Raw genomic sequence first — 14,232 nt, 5'->3', positions numbered from 1 at the left:
GAAAAAAACACGCAAGAATGCTAACTGTGATTAGGAGTTAATAAGATGGAATTCTCTTACAGTGCTGGAGGAGCCTTTGGTTAGCCAGGCGTTCTACTTGAATTACAACAGGTTTTCTGATTGCTTTAGGATGTGACTGGCTCCACTGCCATGTGGCCTTTCGTGAGTGGCATTTTATTTCAAAGGCCCTAAAATGTCACTTCCGATTTTATGAGTGACAGAGTAGAATATTAGGAGTCATATTATGTAGTAGCCCCCTTTATGAACATGGTCGGGCACATTGATGCCTTAGCACGGTTATTGTGATCATCTAATTTTAAAAGCTTTAAAATGACGGAACATTTCAGACATATTCATATGGTTACATGGATGGAACAGTACAGTAACCCCATGTCTATCACTCAGCTTTTTCTTTAAATTTTATTGGAGTATAGTTAATTTACAATGGTGTGTTTCAGGTGCATAGCAAAGTGAATCAGTTACATATACATACATACCTCTTTTTTAAATTCGTCACTCAGCTTTATGAGCTGAAATCTGAATAGATTCATAGAATGTTGGAAAGAGATTGGTTGGGTTTGAATGGATTAATTAGGTGCTGAATTCTTCTCAAAGAAGAGGTCTCGTATGGTGCCAACATACATGGCATCAAATAAACTAAATTTATTTTAGCTTACTTATAAACTACATAAATTTACATTTATACAAAATAAATTTATATTGACTAAATATCTCAGGTCTTTCCTAGCCCTGTGTTTTTGCCCTTAGAAATCCATTTGTCCCTAGGGAAGGACATAACTTCTCCAAAAGGAGTGTCATTTCAAGGCTTTGGTGCATAAGTTATTAGGACAACACCACATTATGAAAATGTTGAAACTCTGCACATAGTGATTTGAAACACTTCAAATAGTGATTCTACTTCTGAGGCTCTGTCTAAGAAGTTGATTCTACTTATGGAAAAAGCTTTAGAGGGATGAACCAGCAGAGCCCAGAGGTCTCGTAGGGCAGTGACACTGCTCTGTATGATAGTGTCATGGTGGATACATGTCATTATACATTTGTTCAAACCCGTAGACTGCACAGCACCAAGAGGGACCCTTGATGTAAACTGTGGACTTTGAATGGTGACGTGTCCGTGGAGGTTCATTGTTTGGGACAAATGTACCATCTGATGAGGGACGTTGGTGGTGGGGGGACTGTCTGGGGGCAGGGAAGCCTCTGTACCTTCTGTTCAATTTTGCTGTGAACCTAACACTATGCTATACAGGAAAAACTTGTAAAAAAAAAAAAAAAGGACTTTAGTGTACAAAGATTTTCACCATGGTGGTGAGAACTTGAAAGCAAGCCATTTATCTGGCCAAATAGGATGGTTCGTCTGTCCATGGATAGAATGCAGCTGTTTCACAACTAAAAGATGTTTAGGAAAAGCTCATAACGTGAAAACATGCCCATGTGCTGTTAAAAGACGAGGCACAAAAATTTATATACAATATTATTTGGTAGTTGTGAACAAATACGGAGTAAAATCTGTGAGTAGAGGAAATCTCAAAAGGAAATCAATCAGTAACATACTAAAGTGCTTGTCTTTGGGTGTTCTGTGTTCTTTTCTTCTTTCCTGTTTTTTAAAAAAATTTCTATAATGCATATGGCATTACTTTAATGGTGGACATAGTTCAATAATCAGTTTTTCAGTTTTAAAAATATACTCTGGGGAAAATTTTTAAAAATATTGATATTGTAAGAAAATAATATGGATTTAATTAAAGAACAAATAGAGCCAAAGTTTTCTAAAGCCATACAAACAGGCAAACAACCCTGAGTGTTTACTGCTTATGTCAGGATAGATGATTTTGGTTTCATGTTTTGAGTCAGTGGTTCGTCACTCATAGTCCATTATAAAAAAAAAGCACAGAAGAAAATATTAAAATGTTTGGTTTTTTAAGCATAAAAATAAGAGACGTTAAGCTGTAAAAAGAGTTTAAGGAATAAGTCAAGGCATGTACTTTCCTGGTTTCTGATTGTCAGGTGGTCCCTTGTCAGATGCCTGCAGGAATGGGGGGTTTTTCATTCTTTCCTGAGCTTGCAGGATGTGGGACATGGCACAGTATGTGATGCCTTATGAGGAACATTTATGGATATTATTATCCAGCAGAAGCAGACAGCAAAAACATGGCAGAGTTGACCCTTCTCTGGATTGGAACACTAGGTCAGTACAGAATAAACTAACCAAACATCAATAATCTAATGAGCTTCAGTAACGAGTTGGCCCTAAAATTGAAAATTATGAAGATAAACATTTGAAATATGGCTTTAGTCTGACCCCCATAATATGTTTCTTGCTTAAGTAATGTGCCACCATTGATGAAATGGTAGTATGGTGTACTTGTTGTTTAGTCCCTAAGTTGTATCTGACTCTTGCGACCCTGTAGACTGTAGTCTACCCAGCTTCTCTGTCCATGGGATTTCCCAGGCAAAAACGCTGGAGTGGGTTGCCGTTTCCTTCTCCTGGGGATCTTCCTAGCCGAGGGATGGAACCTGCATCTGCTGCACTGGCAGGTGGGTTCTTTACCACTGAGCCACCAGGGAAGCCCAGAGTGTACAGCTGACTCTACATACACGCAGATATTTGAAATAGAAATCTGTGCTCAGAGACTTTTCTTTTTTATGGGTAGGGTGCATCATTCAGAAAGATTTGGAGGTTATTGGCTTATAATGCAACATTAGTAATAAACTGGGAAATAATAGAAGTTTGCTGACTTGAAGCTTAACTTTTAAGCTGTATTTTTTATGTATATTTCTCTTTTCTGCAGTTAGTAGAGGAATCATTTATTTTCTATGACATAAATGTTTTTGCATTCTGTATTGTGTTACCCAGTTTGCTGATTTTCAAGAAAAGCAAGTACTTCCTTTCTGAACTAACAGAGCTAAGCTGGATTCTCTGGGAGGAAAGCTCCGTTGTTACAGATGGGCAAGACTCATAGAAAATTTCAGGTGTGTCACTCATGGTAACACAAATGAACATGAGGCCTGAAAATCGTGTGCCACAGTCGCTCACTTCACAACTCATTCATTCCAGATGTAAAATCAGAATGGGCAGCTATGATCATCATACTGAGTTAATGTAAGCTCTTATATGTTTCAGTACCTACAAGTGCAGTGTTTGAGTTTTCCTGTGGATACTCAAACGTGCTTCATGGCACCTGCCTGGTTCTGAATCTCTTTTCCCTTTTGTTGCCTTGCCAGTTGGAGGAGAGCAGATAAGCGCCATTGGACGGGGCATCTGCGTGTTGCTGGGTATTTCCTTGGAAGATACGCAGAAGGAACTGGAGCACATGTAAGAGGCATCTTATCTTACATTCCACATCACTGCTGTTCTGGTGGGACACGTGCTGGTTGTCCAGCTAGCTGGCTAGTTCTTTATATAATAAATACACACAGACATATACATGTATGTATATATAGGCACTTCCCTGGTGGTCCAGTGGCTGAGACTTCGTGCTCTCCATGCAGGGTCCCCAGGTTCAATCCCTGGTCAGGTAACTAGATCTCACATGCTGCAACTGAAGATCTTCCATATGCCAAAAAGAAGATTGAAGATTCTGTGTGCTGCTACTAAGACCCGGTGCAGCCAAATAAATATATAACAGAACTTTAAAAAAAGATACACACACATATATATACACACACACACACACACACGTATACACACACACATATGGAACTTCCGTAGTGTTTTGCTCCTGTAAAGTGAGCCTCTGTCACTTTCATCTGTGTCCCTTTCAATGCAGTGTGGCCACCTCTGTGTCACGGACGAGGAGGGCAGGAAGAGCCGTCACTTGGCGGGTGACATCAGTGGCGGGCTGGAGCACAGCTCAGCCTCTCCCTGTGTGCTCTTGCAGCCTCGAGCCGTTCTCCTAATGCAAACACTGAGCCTCTTTTCTTATGAATAGTTGATGTTTCCAATTTGAGATGCACTGTCTGGGCCCTGTTACACATGTCAGAAATGCTCAGTTGTTCACTGGACACATGAGGATCTGCAGGTCAGCAGGTTATGTTACCTGCTGTCGTGCACGTGTGTGTAGCACAAAGCCTGACTCCAGACTAGAACCTGGGCCGCCCGACCTGGAAGCCGGTGCTCTCTCTTCTGAGGTGAGAGCTTTGTCACTGTTGTTGCCTGACTGGCCTGTCCTCATGTTTCCTCTCCCCAGCACTACCTGGCACACTTTCTTCCGAAGCTTGGATCTGTTTTCTCTCTGCCCTTTGGTGCCCAGAGCAAAGGTGCAGCAGCGCCCAGTAGTTCCTTTTGTGTTAGGTTGAAAACTAGACTTGGAACCGAATTCCCGCTAAGGTGTTACTGACTGGCAAGGACCATTCAGTACTACTTCACGAATGTTGGTGTTTCCATAGCTGTCCCTTAGATACACAGGAGGTGGGGGTGGTGTAGTGGCTAAAAGCTGGGGCCTGGGAGCTAGTACGTAACTTGGTGGTTCAGAGAGAGGACTCGACAGAAGGTGGACCTTGGCCATGGAGAAGGGGCCATGGACATGTGCCCTGCAGAGGGTGCCTACAAAAGTGGTGGTGAGCGAGCATTTGTAGAGGCTCTGAACATGTCTTCAGCATCATGCACACAGGTGGGTTCAGAGGGTGGAATTGCAGCTTTCATGGAGGTAGTTGTTATTTGTAAGTCTGACCTTATAAATGTTAGCCAGTCCTCTTCCTTGCTGAGGTGGGTGTCCTTTGTCCTCCCCACATACAGGGAAAGCCCTCTGGCTATAAGGAGCCTGTGACATGGTTGTCAAAATGTCTCTCCCCAGATCTTCCTGCATTTCTGCACTGACCATGAGTTTTCTCCAGAGTATTTGCTGAATTGTTAAAAAGGGTCATTTACCCCTGTGTAAAGATTGAATTCTCTAGAAAATAGAACTGAGCTCATGTTTTGATACAACCCCAGCTTGAAGGAGCAGGTAGTGAAGAAGGGCTCGTCATCTCAGCTCCGATTCCCACTGGAAGCTGCTGTGAATTAGAGGGGCTGATAAAAGAAAATAAAGCACTGTTACTGTCCCATTACTGAAGGGCTCAGACGGTAAAGAGTTTGCCCACAATGCGGGAGGCCCAGGTTAGATTCTTGGGTGGGGAAGAACCCCTGCAGAAGGAAATGGCAACCCACTCCAGTATTCTTGCCTGGCGGGCTACAGTCCACGGGGTCCAGAAGAGTCTGACACAACTTAGTGACCAGCACTTTCACTTTTTACTGATGAGGCGCAGGGAGGAAAGGAACTTGCCCGAGGTCATCGTCCTGTAGGCGATGGAGCCAGCACAGTGTCCCCCGTCTGCAGAGCACTGGTGACATTTTAGGGGCATGGGTGTGTCTGGGGTCTTGCAGTTCTCTAGGTAGCTCTTACCCGGCTTTTCCCCCAGGGTCCGGAAGATCTTAAATCTGCGTGTGTTTGAGGATGAAAGTGGGAAACACTGGTCGAAGAGTGTGATGGACAAGCAGTACGAGGTGCTGTGCGTCAGCCAGTTCACCCTGCAGTGTGTCCTCAAGGGGAACAAGCCTGACTTCCACCTGGCCATGCCTGCAGAGCAGGCTGAGTCCTTCTACCAGGGCTTCCTGGAGCAGCTGCGCAAGGCCTACAGGCCGGAGCTCATCAAAGGTAGGTGGGGTCCCCCAGGGAATGGGGTGGGGCAGTGTCCCCAGGACATTTTCCAGCAGGGGACCAACAGTCTGCAGATGGAACATTTCCTTTCCAGAAAGTTCGCTGTTTATATTTATTGCTTCTTTTTTTTTTTTGTAATTGGGGTATAATTGCTTTATAATGTTGTGTTAGTTTCTGCTGTACAACCAGAACCAGCTATATGTATATATATGTGGGCTTCCCAGGTGGTTCAGTAGGTAGAACCTGCATGCCAGTGCAGGAGACGTAAGAGATGCGGGCTCGATCCCTGGGTGGGGAAGATCCTCTGGAGGAGGAAATGACGACCCACTCCAGTATTCTTGACTAGAGAATCCCATGGACAGAGGAGCCTGGTGGGCTACAGTCCATGGGATTGCACAGTCTGGCCTGACTGAAGCGACTTAGCACGCACACACACATATATCCCCTCCCTCTTGGACCTCCCTCCCGCCCTACCTCATCCCACCCATCTAGGTCATCACAGAGCCCTGAGCTGAGCTCCCCTGTGCTGTGTGACAGTTTATTATTTTGTTGAAACTACACTGGAGCCGCTACCCCTGCTGCTGCAGTGTGTGTCCTCTGAAGGCCACGTGGTGCCTCTCACCCTTCTCCGTGCTTCTGTCCACGTTTGACGTGTGTCGTGGTGCAGCAGTGTACAGGATGTGGGGTGCTTTGTTTTGGTTGTTCAGCCTGGCTGACAAGAGGAATGAACTGCCGGCCACAGAGGGGATCGCATGTCTTCTTAAATTTCTAGGAGCCATACTAAAAACAGGGAAAAGAAAAGCGAAACTAGCGCACAGGACAGCCCCAGGGTTCTGATTTGACCCCGCGGTCAGTGTAGAGAGTTCCTGATGAGCTCTCCCTTCCCTGCCTTGTACTGAAGCTTTCCTGCTCACGGCGCACCTCGATCCAGGCCCACCCCGTTTCCAGCACCCGCTCGCCGTGTGTGGCTCTCTGCTGGCATGTGAACAGTGTAGACTCAACTGCTGGTTGTGGGAGATGCCAGCCAAGCTTCATCGACCAAGAGGGAGCCTAGAAAATGCCTGAGAAGAGTGGGCCTGGACTGTAGAGAACTGTGAATCCAACATGATGAAATTTCTTCTGAGGGCCATTCGCCTCTAGTCTGTTTTCATGTTTCAGGGGACGAGTTGCATGTAGACCATCCTAGTGTGCCTTTTGTTTCAGCTACTGGGAAAGCGTATTTAGCCTCCTTTGGTGATGAACCTCAGGGTGGGACCGTAGGATGACCACTTCTGTGTCTGATCAACCACAACTGTGTCTGCTGCTGCTGTCAGCCTCCTGTAGACATTCAGCTGTTGTCACCAGTTAATTCTATAGTTTTTCCTATTCTTTAACTTTCTCTCTCTGGGTTAAACAAACCCAGGTCCCTTTTTTATTGGGCCTGTTTTCAGCCATAAGTGATAAAAGTCACGACCTGACTCTGGAGTTCTGTAGCAGAACCCCACCTCAAGGGCCATCAGCTCCTCAGATCGGTCGTGTTCAGAGGAGTTTTGTCCAAGCTCCTCACTGGTATTTCTTTTAATTTAAAATTTCCTCTTATGTGAAGTGTCCATTTGCCAAAAGGACAGATGGGTTCCGTGTGATCAGGACCCTCCCACCTTAAGTTAAGTCCTGCCCTTTACTTGGGTCCTGGTAGAGAAGGAATACATGTACCTCGTCTGGGAACATCCCAGTTTAGAATTCCATGGACAAGTCTGGTTGTGGATGTCCACTGGGGTCCTCTGTCTGACATGGCTTTGCTACAAACAAGGTTCTTCCCCCAATTAGCAGTTCAGTGCTTTGAGTAATGATGTTTCTTTGCTGAGTCAGGGATTAACTGCTGCCAGCATTGTGTCATCTGCCTGCCGTGTAGAATCATCCTATTTCTGAGTAGCCTCAGATGTGTTTGAGGCTGCACCAAGTTCCTTAGAAGGATGAGCACCAGGAATATCACAGAAGCATGAGAGAGAGCCCTTTCTGTGGGCCATGAGTGATGGTTGTCAGGGAACGTGTGGGTGAAAACAAGGCCACTTTCCTCTAAGCCCTTCAACACAAGTGTTCCATGTACCGTTAAGTGCTTTGTGTTCCTGAAAACAGCTCTTACTTTTTGAAAAGATGTGTATTTTGTCCAGGTCATTATGTGAAGTGCCTGAAGCAGTGTACTGTAAACACTATAATTTTATAATGCATCAGAATTTAAGCTTATGGGATATGATGCATCAGATAATTTTGATGAAAAGCCAACATGGATGATGCCAGGGGTTTTAATCAGAATTTATTTTCAGCTCCTTTGGGCTTTCAGAGGCCCTACAGTTATCTCCCGTGCCTCGCTTGCTCTTCTGTAGTGGAACAAAGTGGAGGGAACATGTTTCACACGCTCACTGTCGTTGGGTTAATTTTGAGATTCTGGCTTTCACTTTCAACGTGGAAAGTCCTCTGTGAGCTGAAGGAACAGGAACTGCTGAATACATTTTCTTTCTTGAAAGGTTTTCAGGGTCTCTTCAGTGACTTTAAGACAATGTAGTTTAATTTGAAAATTAAAAAATTTAAACCTGATGCCAAGAAATTAAAAAGAAATGTCCAGTTCTTTTGAGATGTAACTGACCTGTAACACTGTTAGGTTTAGTGACTTGATGTATGTATGTACTGTGAAATGACCACAGGTTGACATCCATCCCCTCCCAGGTTACATGTCTGCATCCCTAAGAGCTAAGTGCCCAGAACACACCAATTTCTTCTAAGTTGCCTAATATCCTTTCCCCACGTAAAATACCCTTTCCTTCTAACCCTCCTGGCTTCATGTGGCATGGTCTCAGGTCCCCAGTACATCAGGAAACACGATGCTTTTGCCCCTCGCTCCTTCACTCTTTGTTCTCAAGATGCGTGTACTGCTCTCATTTCCTGTGCCTTGACGGTTTGGATGTCTCCTCCTCCTCCCTGTTTTTGTGCCAGTTGGAAGCTGCCGCTGCCTCTGATTCTGGGAAAGATCTTTCAGAGCCTAGCTCAGGCCTGTCTTTAAGTGCTGTGTTTGGTACCAGTGTTTCATCTTTAGCTTTTAGGCGTGATTGTGCTGTCATTCTGTTTTAAGCTAATGGATCAATGGACTTGTTTACAATGTGATATTTTCTACTAAATCCAGTATTTTCAAGTAAAAACAAACAAAAAAAGACTGTCTTCATCACGATTTTGCAGGTCAGGAATCTTGGAAGGGCTTGGCTGGGCACTTGTCCCAGACCCAGATCAGCCTGAGGGATTTCTTGGCTCAGACGATAAAGAATCGTCCTGCAATGCAGGAGACCTGGGTTCGATCCCTGAGTTGGGAAGATCCCCTGGAGGAGGGCCTGACAGCCTACTCCAGTATTCTTGGCTGGAGAATCCCATGGACAGAGGAGCTGGCCAGGCTGCAGTCCATGGGGTCGCAAAGAGTTGGACATGACTGGGCAGCTAGCACGGGTTGCCCTGCCTTCATGGTGGAAACCCGTGGCGGGGTCTACGCTGCTAGGTGGCGGCCACGGTGCTGGCTGGGGCTGGGGATCTGCTTCTGGGACAGCCTCTGTTCATCTTGTTTCTGTGCCCCGCCTCATCTCATTCCCCTGGGCTCCCCACGTTGCTTGGCTTCTCCCAGCCCAGCTGTATTGGAGTAGCTGGATTTTTACAGTGGTGCCTGGCTTCCCCAACCAGAAGGGGATGCTTCACGGAGCAGGAAGTGGAAGCACCAGCCCCACAGGCAGGCCTGGAAAGTGGCCTGTGTCATGCCCCACGTGCTGTTGGTCAGGGCAGTTACTCAGCCACCCAGATTCTGGAGGAAGAGTGGAGACCTGCCTGCAGTGGAAGAAACGTCAGAGTCTGTGACTATCTTTCATCCTCCACAGTTCATACCTCTGCTGTTCTCAGAGGGTTTTTCTCATCCTCTGCCTTCCCTTCAAATACTTGCTTTGGGGGAGAAACCCAGCGCACAAATCCTTAGTCCTCCCCTCTCTTGCAGAATGAGCCTGAGGCTGAGGGCACTTCATGGACACCCCCAACCTGAGTGGGCTTCGCCGGATGCTGAGTTCTCATGTGGTGCCCTGCAGCCCCACCCCACCCCCCACCCAGGAGCCTCCATCTTTCAGCTGAACGCTAAAAGTACCACGTAGCGGGTGTCCTTAACCATTCTCAGAGTTGAGTTCTGAGCATGTGTTGCTTTTATAATTAGGAAACAAAAATAAATGTGATACTGGAATGGAACAGTTGAAAAGAGGGATCTTTACTCTCCAGCATCTCGTTCCCACTCTTAGCCGTTTTGTGCTCAGTCCAGGAAAGCGCTTACCTGTCAGCTTTGTTCAACAAATCAGGAGCCTCCACGGGATTAAAAAGAGCTACGTATGTATTCCCTGCAGGTCTGATCCGTGGTGGGTGGCAGAGAGCTAGAGGAATGTGGAAGGTTGTTTAAGGAGTGCAGGAGACTTCTGACTGCCCTCCACCCCGCATCCCGACCCATATTCCCTCTGGGCATTTCCCAGCCCTGACAAGTTCATCTTGCAGAGAAAGTGCCCAAAGGAGGAAGACCACATCAACTCTTTCCTTTATGGTTAGGGTTTAATTTTTTATGGGTTTGCTTAATTTTCTTCTCTTTTTACTATTAATACTTAAAACATTTTCATCACATGAGTAAACTTTCAGTGGAAGCCTGTATTATAAACTTTGGCCAGTGCTACGATGCCAGAGGCATTACTGTTCATGTAAATCTAGGAATTCTCGATGGGGGAGTCACATCTTTGTTGAGATCTAAATCTGTAGACCCCGAGTCCATGAAGTTTTTTAAACTATTCCTGCTTCCCCTGCTGAAAGATTCAAACTTTTCCTTTCACGCTCAGTCATTTCCTGTCTTTGGATGGTGACCAGGGTGAAAGGAGTTTCTTTCCACCTATACCTGTGTCTTATTTTTTAAAAATTGCCTTTAGAGACTTTCCTAGTGGTCAAGTGGCTAAGACTCTGAGCTCCCAATGCAGGGGGCCCGAGTTCAATCCCAGGTCAGGGAGCTAGATCTCCTGTGCTGCCACTGAGAGTTCATATGCCACTAGTAAAGATCTTCCATGATGTGAGGAAGATGAAAGAGCCTGCGTGCTGTAACTAAGACCTGGTCCAGCCAAATGAATGCATGCATACACACATAGATATATATATAAAAAAAAGAGTGACCAGTTTTCCTGCATGCTGATTTGCTGGGCTCTGAGCCAGTGCCCTGCCTGTACTCACATGCATGCTCCTTGTGGTGGCTGGTCATCCTGAAAGACACCAGGCCACAGAGAGGCAGGGTGTGGCTTCCTGGTGGAGGTCGGCAGGCTGTCAGGCATTGACATCAGGGGCATGGACATCAGCCTTTGTCGGTACATGGAGCGCTGTGGTTTGGGGCTGGTAGGGCCCTTGGACCCTGCAGGGTTGGCCCCGGTGGGGAGTGTCCCTACTGGAAACATGTGGGACTTATATTTCAGAGCAACCTGATTATATCACCACTGGAGCCCAGATGTAGTTTTGTAGATAAGTTCCTGCCTTTTGACATTATTATTATTTTTTTTAATGTTTTTATTTTTCCTAACCATTGTAATTTTTCTTGGGGGCTTTACTCTGAGCTGGACTGGGAAAAAAAAAATTACCATTTTAAGACTTCTTGAAACATGTCTTTGGATTTATTGTCCGTATCAGTGGAAAGGCACACAATAGTTCTGTTCTTAACTGAAGAAAAACAGGCAAAGAAAATAAATTTCTTGCTACTTAGAATGATAAACGGGGTGAAGCATATGCTGTATATCTTGGCAACAGAAATTCAAGGTCGGAAATAATTCCTTTCCTCCTGAGCCTGCCTTCAGCTTCCCTGAGGAGAGCAGCGGCTGAAAGTTGCTCCTAATTGTAGCCATAATTTTTAGCCTGCAATTAAACACATGATTTCCTCCCCAGCTGATGTCTTTTTAGCTTTCCTGACAGGGGTAGCACAAAAGCTCTGTGGATCTGAACGGCCACTTTAATCTAAGTGGAGGCCACAGGAAGCCACCGTCATCCGAGCACGACTGGCTGCCCAGCGGGAACTAGAGCCATGTCGCCTCTAAAAATGGCGAGTAGCTTGGCTTCTCTTAGTCGCCCGCGCCACTGCCCAAGCCTGTTCTGCCAGGACCCTCCATGAGGTCACGGATCATTGGAGGGGCCCCTTGCTGCTGTGGTGGCTCTGGTGTCCGGGGGCCCCAGGGCTGAGCCACTCTGGAGGGGGGAGCCCCAAGGGGCTCCTGGGCTGCCTTCTTGGCCTGTCCCCCAGAGGTTGTCCATCCTGTGAAGGGTGCTCCATGTGAAGCGAGGGCTCCTCCCCAGGGGACTGTGGGGACCACTGGAGTGAAGAACCAAGCAGGTGTCTCTTCTCCACGTCTTGAGAGCCCGTCTGAGCTGCATTGCACCGTGACCCCCAGGGATGGGCAGGCAGGCGTGGTCCCTCAGACCGTGATGCAGAGAGTAGACCCTGACTGCACTCAGGAGCACTCCCCTGCTCCTGCAACTTGCATCTCAACCTCAGTCCTCTCGCTGGTCTCCCTGTGTCACAGGAGGGACGCAGAGGCCTCAGAGCTGGCTGGGGCCCTGAATCCCGTGGCCTTTCAAGTCCTGTGCCCTGTGGAGCCTCCTCCAGGGAGCCCCTCTCACTCCCTCTCCATCTTCTAAGGAGGGGCTGGGGACCTCTCACCCTTCTCTGGCCTCCAGGGTCAGGATTCTCAAGGTCAAACAGTGCTTTCATCAGCCCCCTGTGCCCATCTGTCCCCCGACGAGACCCCAGGACACTGGGCTGTCTGCCCCAAAGTGGAATTCCAGAGTTGTGGTGTTGGTTCAACTTGAACTTTACCAAATTCTTTGCCCTCCAAAGTGTTGATACACTTCATGTCCTCATGGCTTCACAGTCCTGTTAACACATGATTTCCCCGGCCCACCTGCTTGCCAGGGCTGCAGGGCTGCAGGGCACACAGGGCCCCTCTGCTGTGTGTGGTCTTGTGTCTCCCTTATTCCGGTGCTGTCCGGCCCTGCTCCCAGGTTTCCGATTGTACTGATGGCAGAGAGCCTCTTGTAATGGCTGCCATTGCTCTTACAGATGGCAAGTTCGGTGCCTACATGCAAGTTCACATTCAGAACGACGGGCCTGTCACCATAGAACTGGAATCTCCAGCCCCTGGTGCTGCTGCCTCCGACCCGAAGCAGGTAAGCCCAGAACCAGGCTTTGACTTAGTTCCTGGAGCTTGTCTCAGTCTGGGGTGGAGACAACTCTTCACTGCAGGAACCTAGGGTTTTGTCTTCCTATATCCTTTCCCAAGAACACACCTATTGTCCTGCATCTCCTCTGTGCTATGGCTGGCCACCTCCTGACTCAGAATCCGTGACACTGCCCAGTCCCTCCTCCGGGCAGCTCCGGGGTGGTGCTGTGGCACCCGCTGGCCACTGGGTGGCAGCAGCGGAGCGGCATAGCTCCCCTTGCCCACAGCTCCGGTGCCCAAGTGTGGAATGTGTGTGGAGTGGGTTTATCCCAGGTGTGGGTACATGTGCTACCGGAGGTTCTTTCTGAATCCTATTTCCTAAAGCAACGTCTGACCTGGATTTGCTGCCAACTCTGTCAGCCTTCAGAAAAAAATTTAATTCAAAGAGAAAAAGGAAATCTGTGCTAGCCCTTGTGTGCTGTGGGCTTCTGGTAGGTGCTTGGAGCTTCTGAAGGCTGTGATTAACGCAGCCACTTAGTGACCTTTGAGAGGCAGGTGGGCAGGAGGCATGAGAGCTCAGGAGATAGTTCCATCTTCCTCCCCTCCTCCTAGGACGCCATGAAGGGAAGGCTGTGGGGGCTTGGGGGAGCATTATATAAACCTGAAGCTTGGTACCCTGTTCGGAGTTACCATTTCTAAGGGGAACAGAGCCTTTCTTTCTTGTTACTGATTTTCAGTGGGCAGGTATGCTCGGTACCTGCTAGCCTTAATCCAAGCTGCTGGTTCTCAGCCTCTGACATGCAGCAAAGTAACGGGAGAAATCAGCATTCCCACTGCCTGGCAGTACCCAGACCAATGACACAGATTCTCTGGGGTGGGGTCAGAGGAGATTCTGGTCTGAAGCCACAGCTGGAACCACGAATGTGAGCTACAGAGGTAGGGACCCGTGCCCTAGCGTGTACCTTGATGAGGTCTGTTACCTTGGACATCTAAGGGCTGGCCAGATCACCTGCAGACAAAATACCGGACTCCTTGCTCAAAAAGCAGGAAAGAGTGCCTGTAAAGTTACTACAAAGGTCCAAGTATGGATGTGAGAGTTGGATCATAAAGAAAGCTGAGTGCCAAAGAACTGATGCTTTTGAACTGTGGTGTTGGAGAAGACTCTTGAGAGTCCCTTGGACTTCAAGGAGATCCAACCAGTCCGTCCTAAAGGAAATCAGTCCTGAATATTCATTGTAAGTACTGATGCTGAAGCTGAAGCTCTAATACTTTGGCCACCTGATGTGAAGGACTGACTCCTTGGAAAAGACCCTGATGCTGGGAAAGATTAAAGGCGAAAGGAGGAGATGACA

General features: G+C 47.3%; 1 protein-coding gene across 1 annotated transcript in view; it reads left to right on the top strand.

Annotated features, from left to right (window-relative positions):
• Window positions 1–14,232, top strand: part of DTD1 (D-aminoacyl-tRNA deacylase 1) — a 77,113-nt gene that overhangs the window by 2,296 nt on the left and 60,585 nt on the right. Inside the window, exons 2-4 of the mRNA XM_040247982.1 lie at window positions 3,244–3,334; window positions 5,419–5,654; window positions 12,781–12,887. Of these exons, the coding sequence (XP_040103916.1) occupies window positions 3,244–3,334; window positions 5,419–5,654; window positions 12,781–12,887 (434 nt within the window). The remainder of the gene's footprint in view (window positions 1–3,243; window positions 3,335–5,418; window positions 5,655–12,780; window positions 12,888–14,232) is intronic.

Source organism: Oryx dammah, unplaced genomic scaffold (assembly GCF_014754425.2).
Source record: "Oryx dammah isolate SB20612 unplaced genomic scaffold, SCBI_Odam_1.1 HiC_scaffold_10, whole genome shotgun sequence".
NCBI lineage: Eukaryota > Metazoa > Chordata > Mammalia > Artiodactyla > Bovidae > Oryx > Oryx dammah.
The sequence above is the reverse complement of the archived record's forward strand: the minus strand, read 5'-3'. Positions and strand labels throughout refer to the sequence as shown.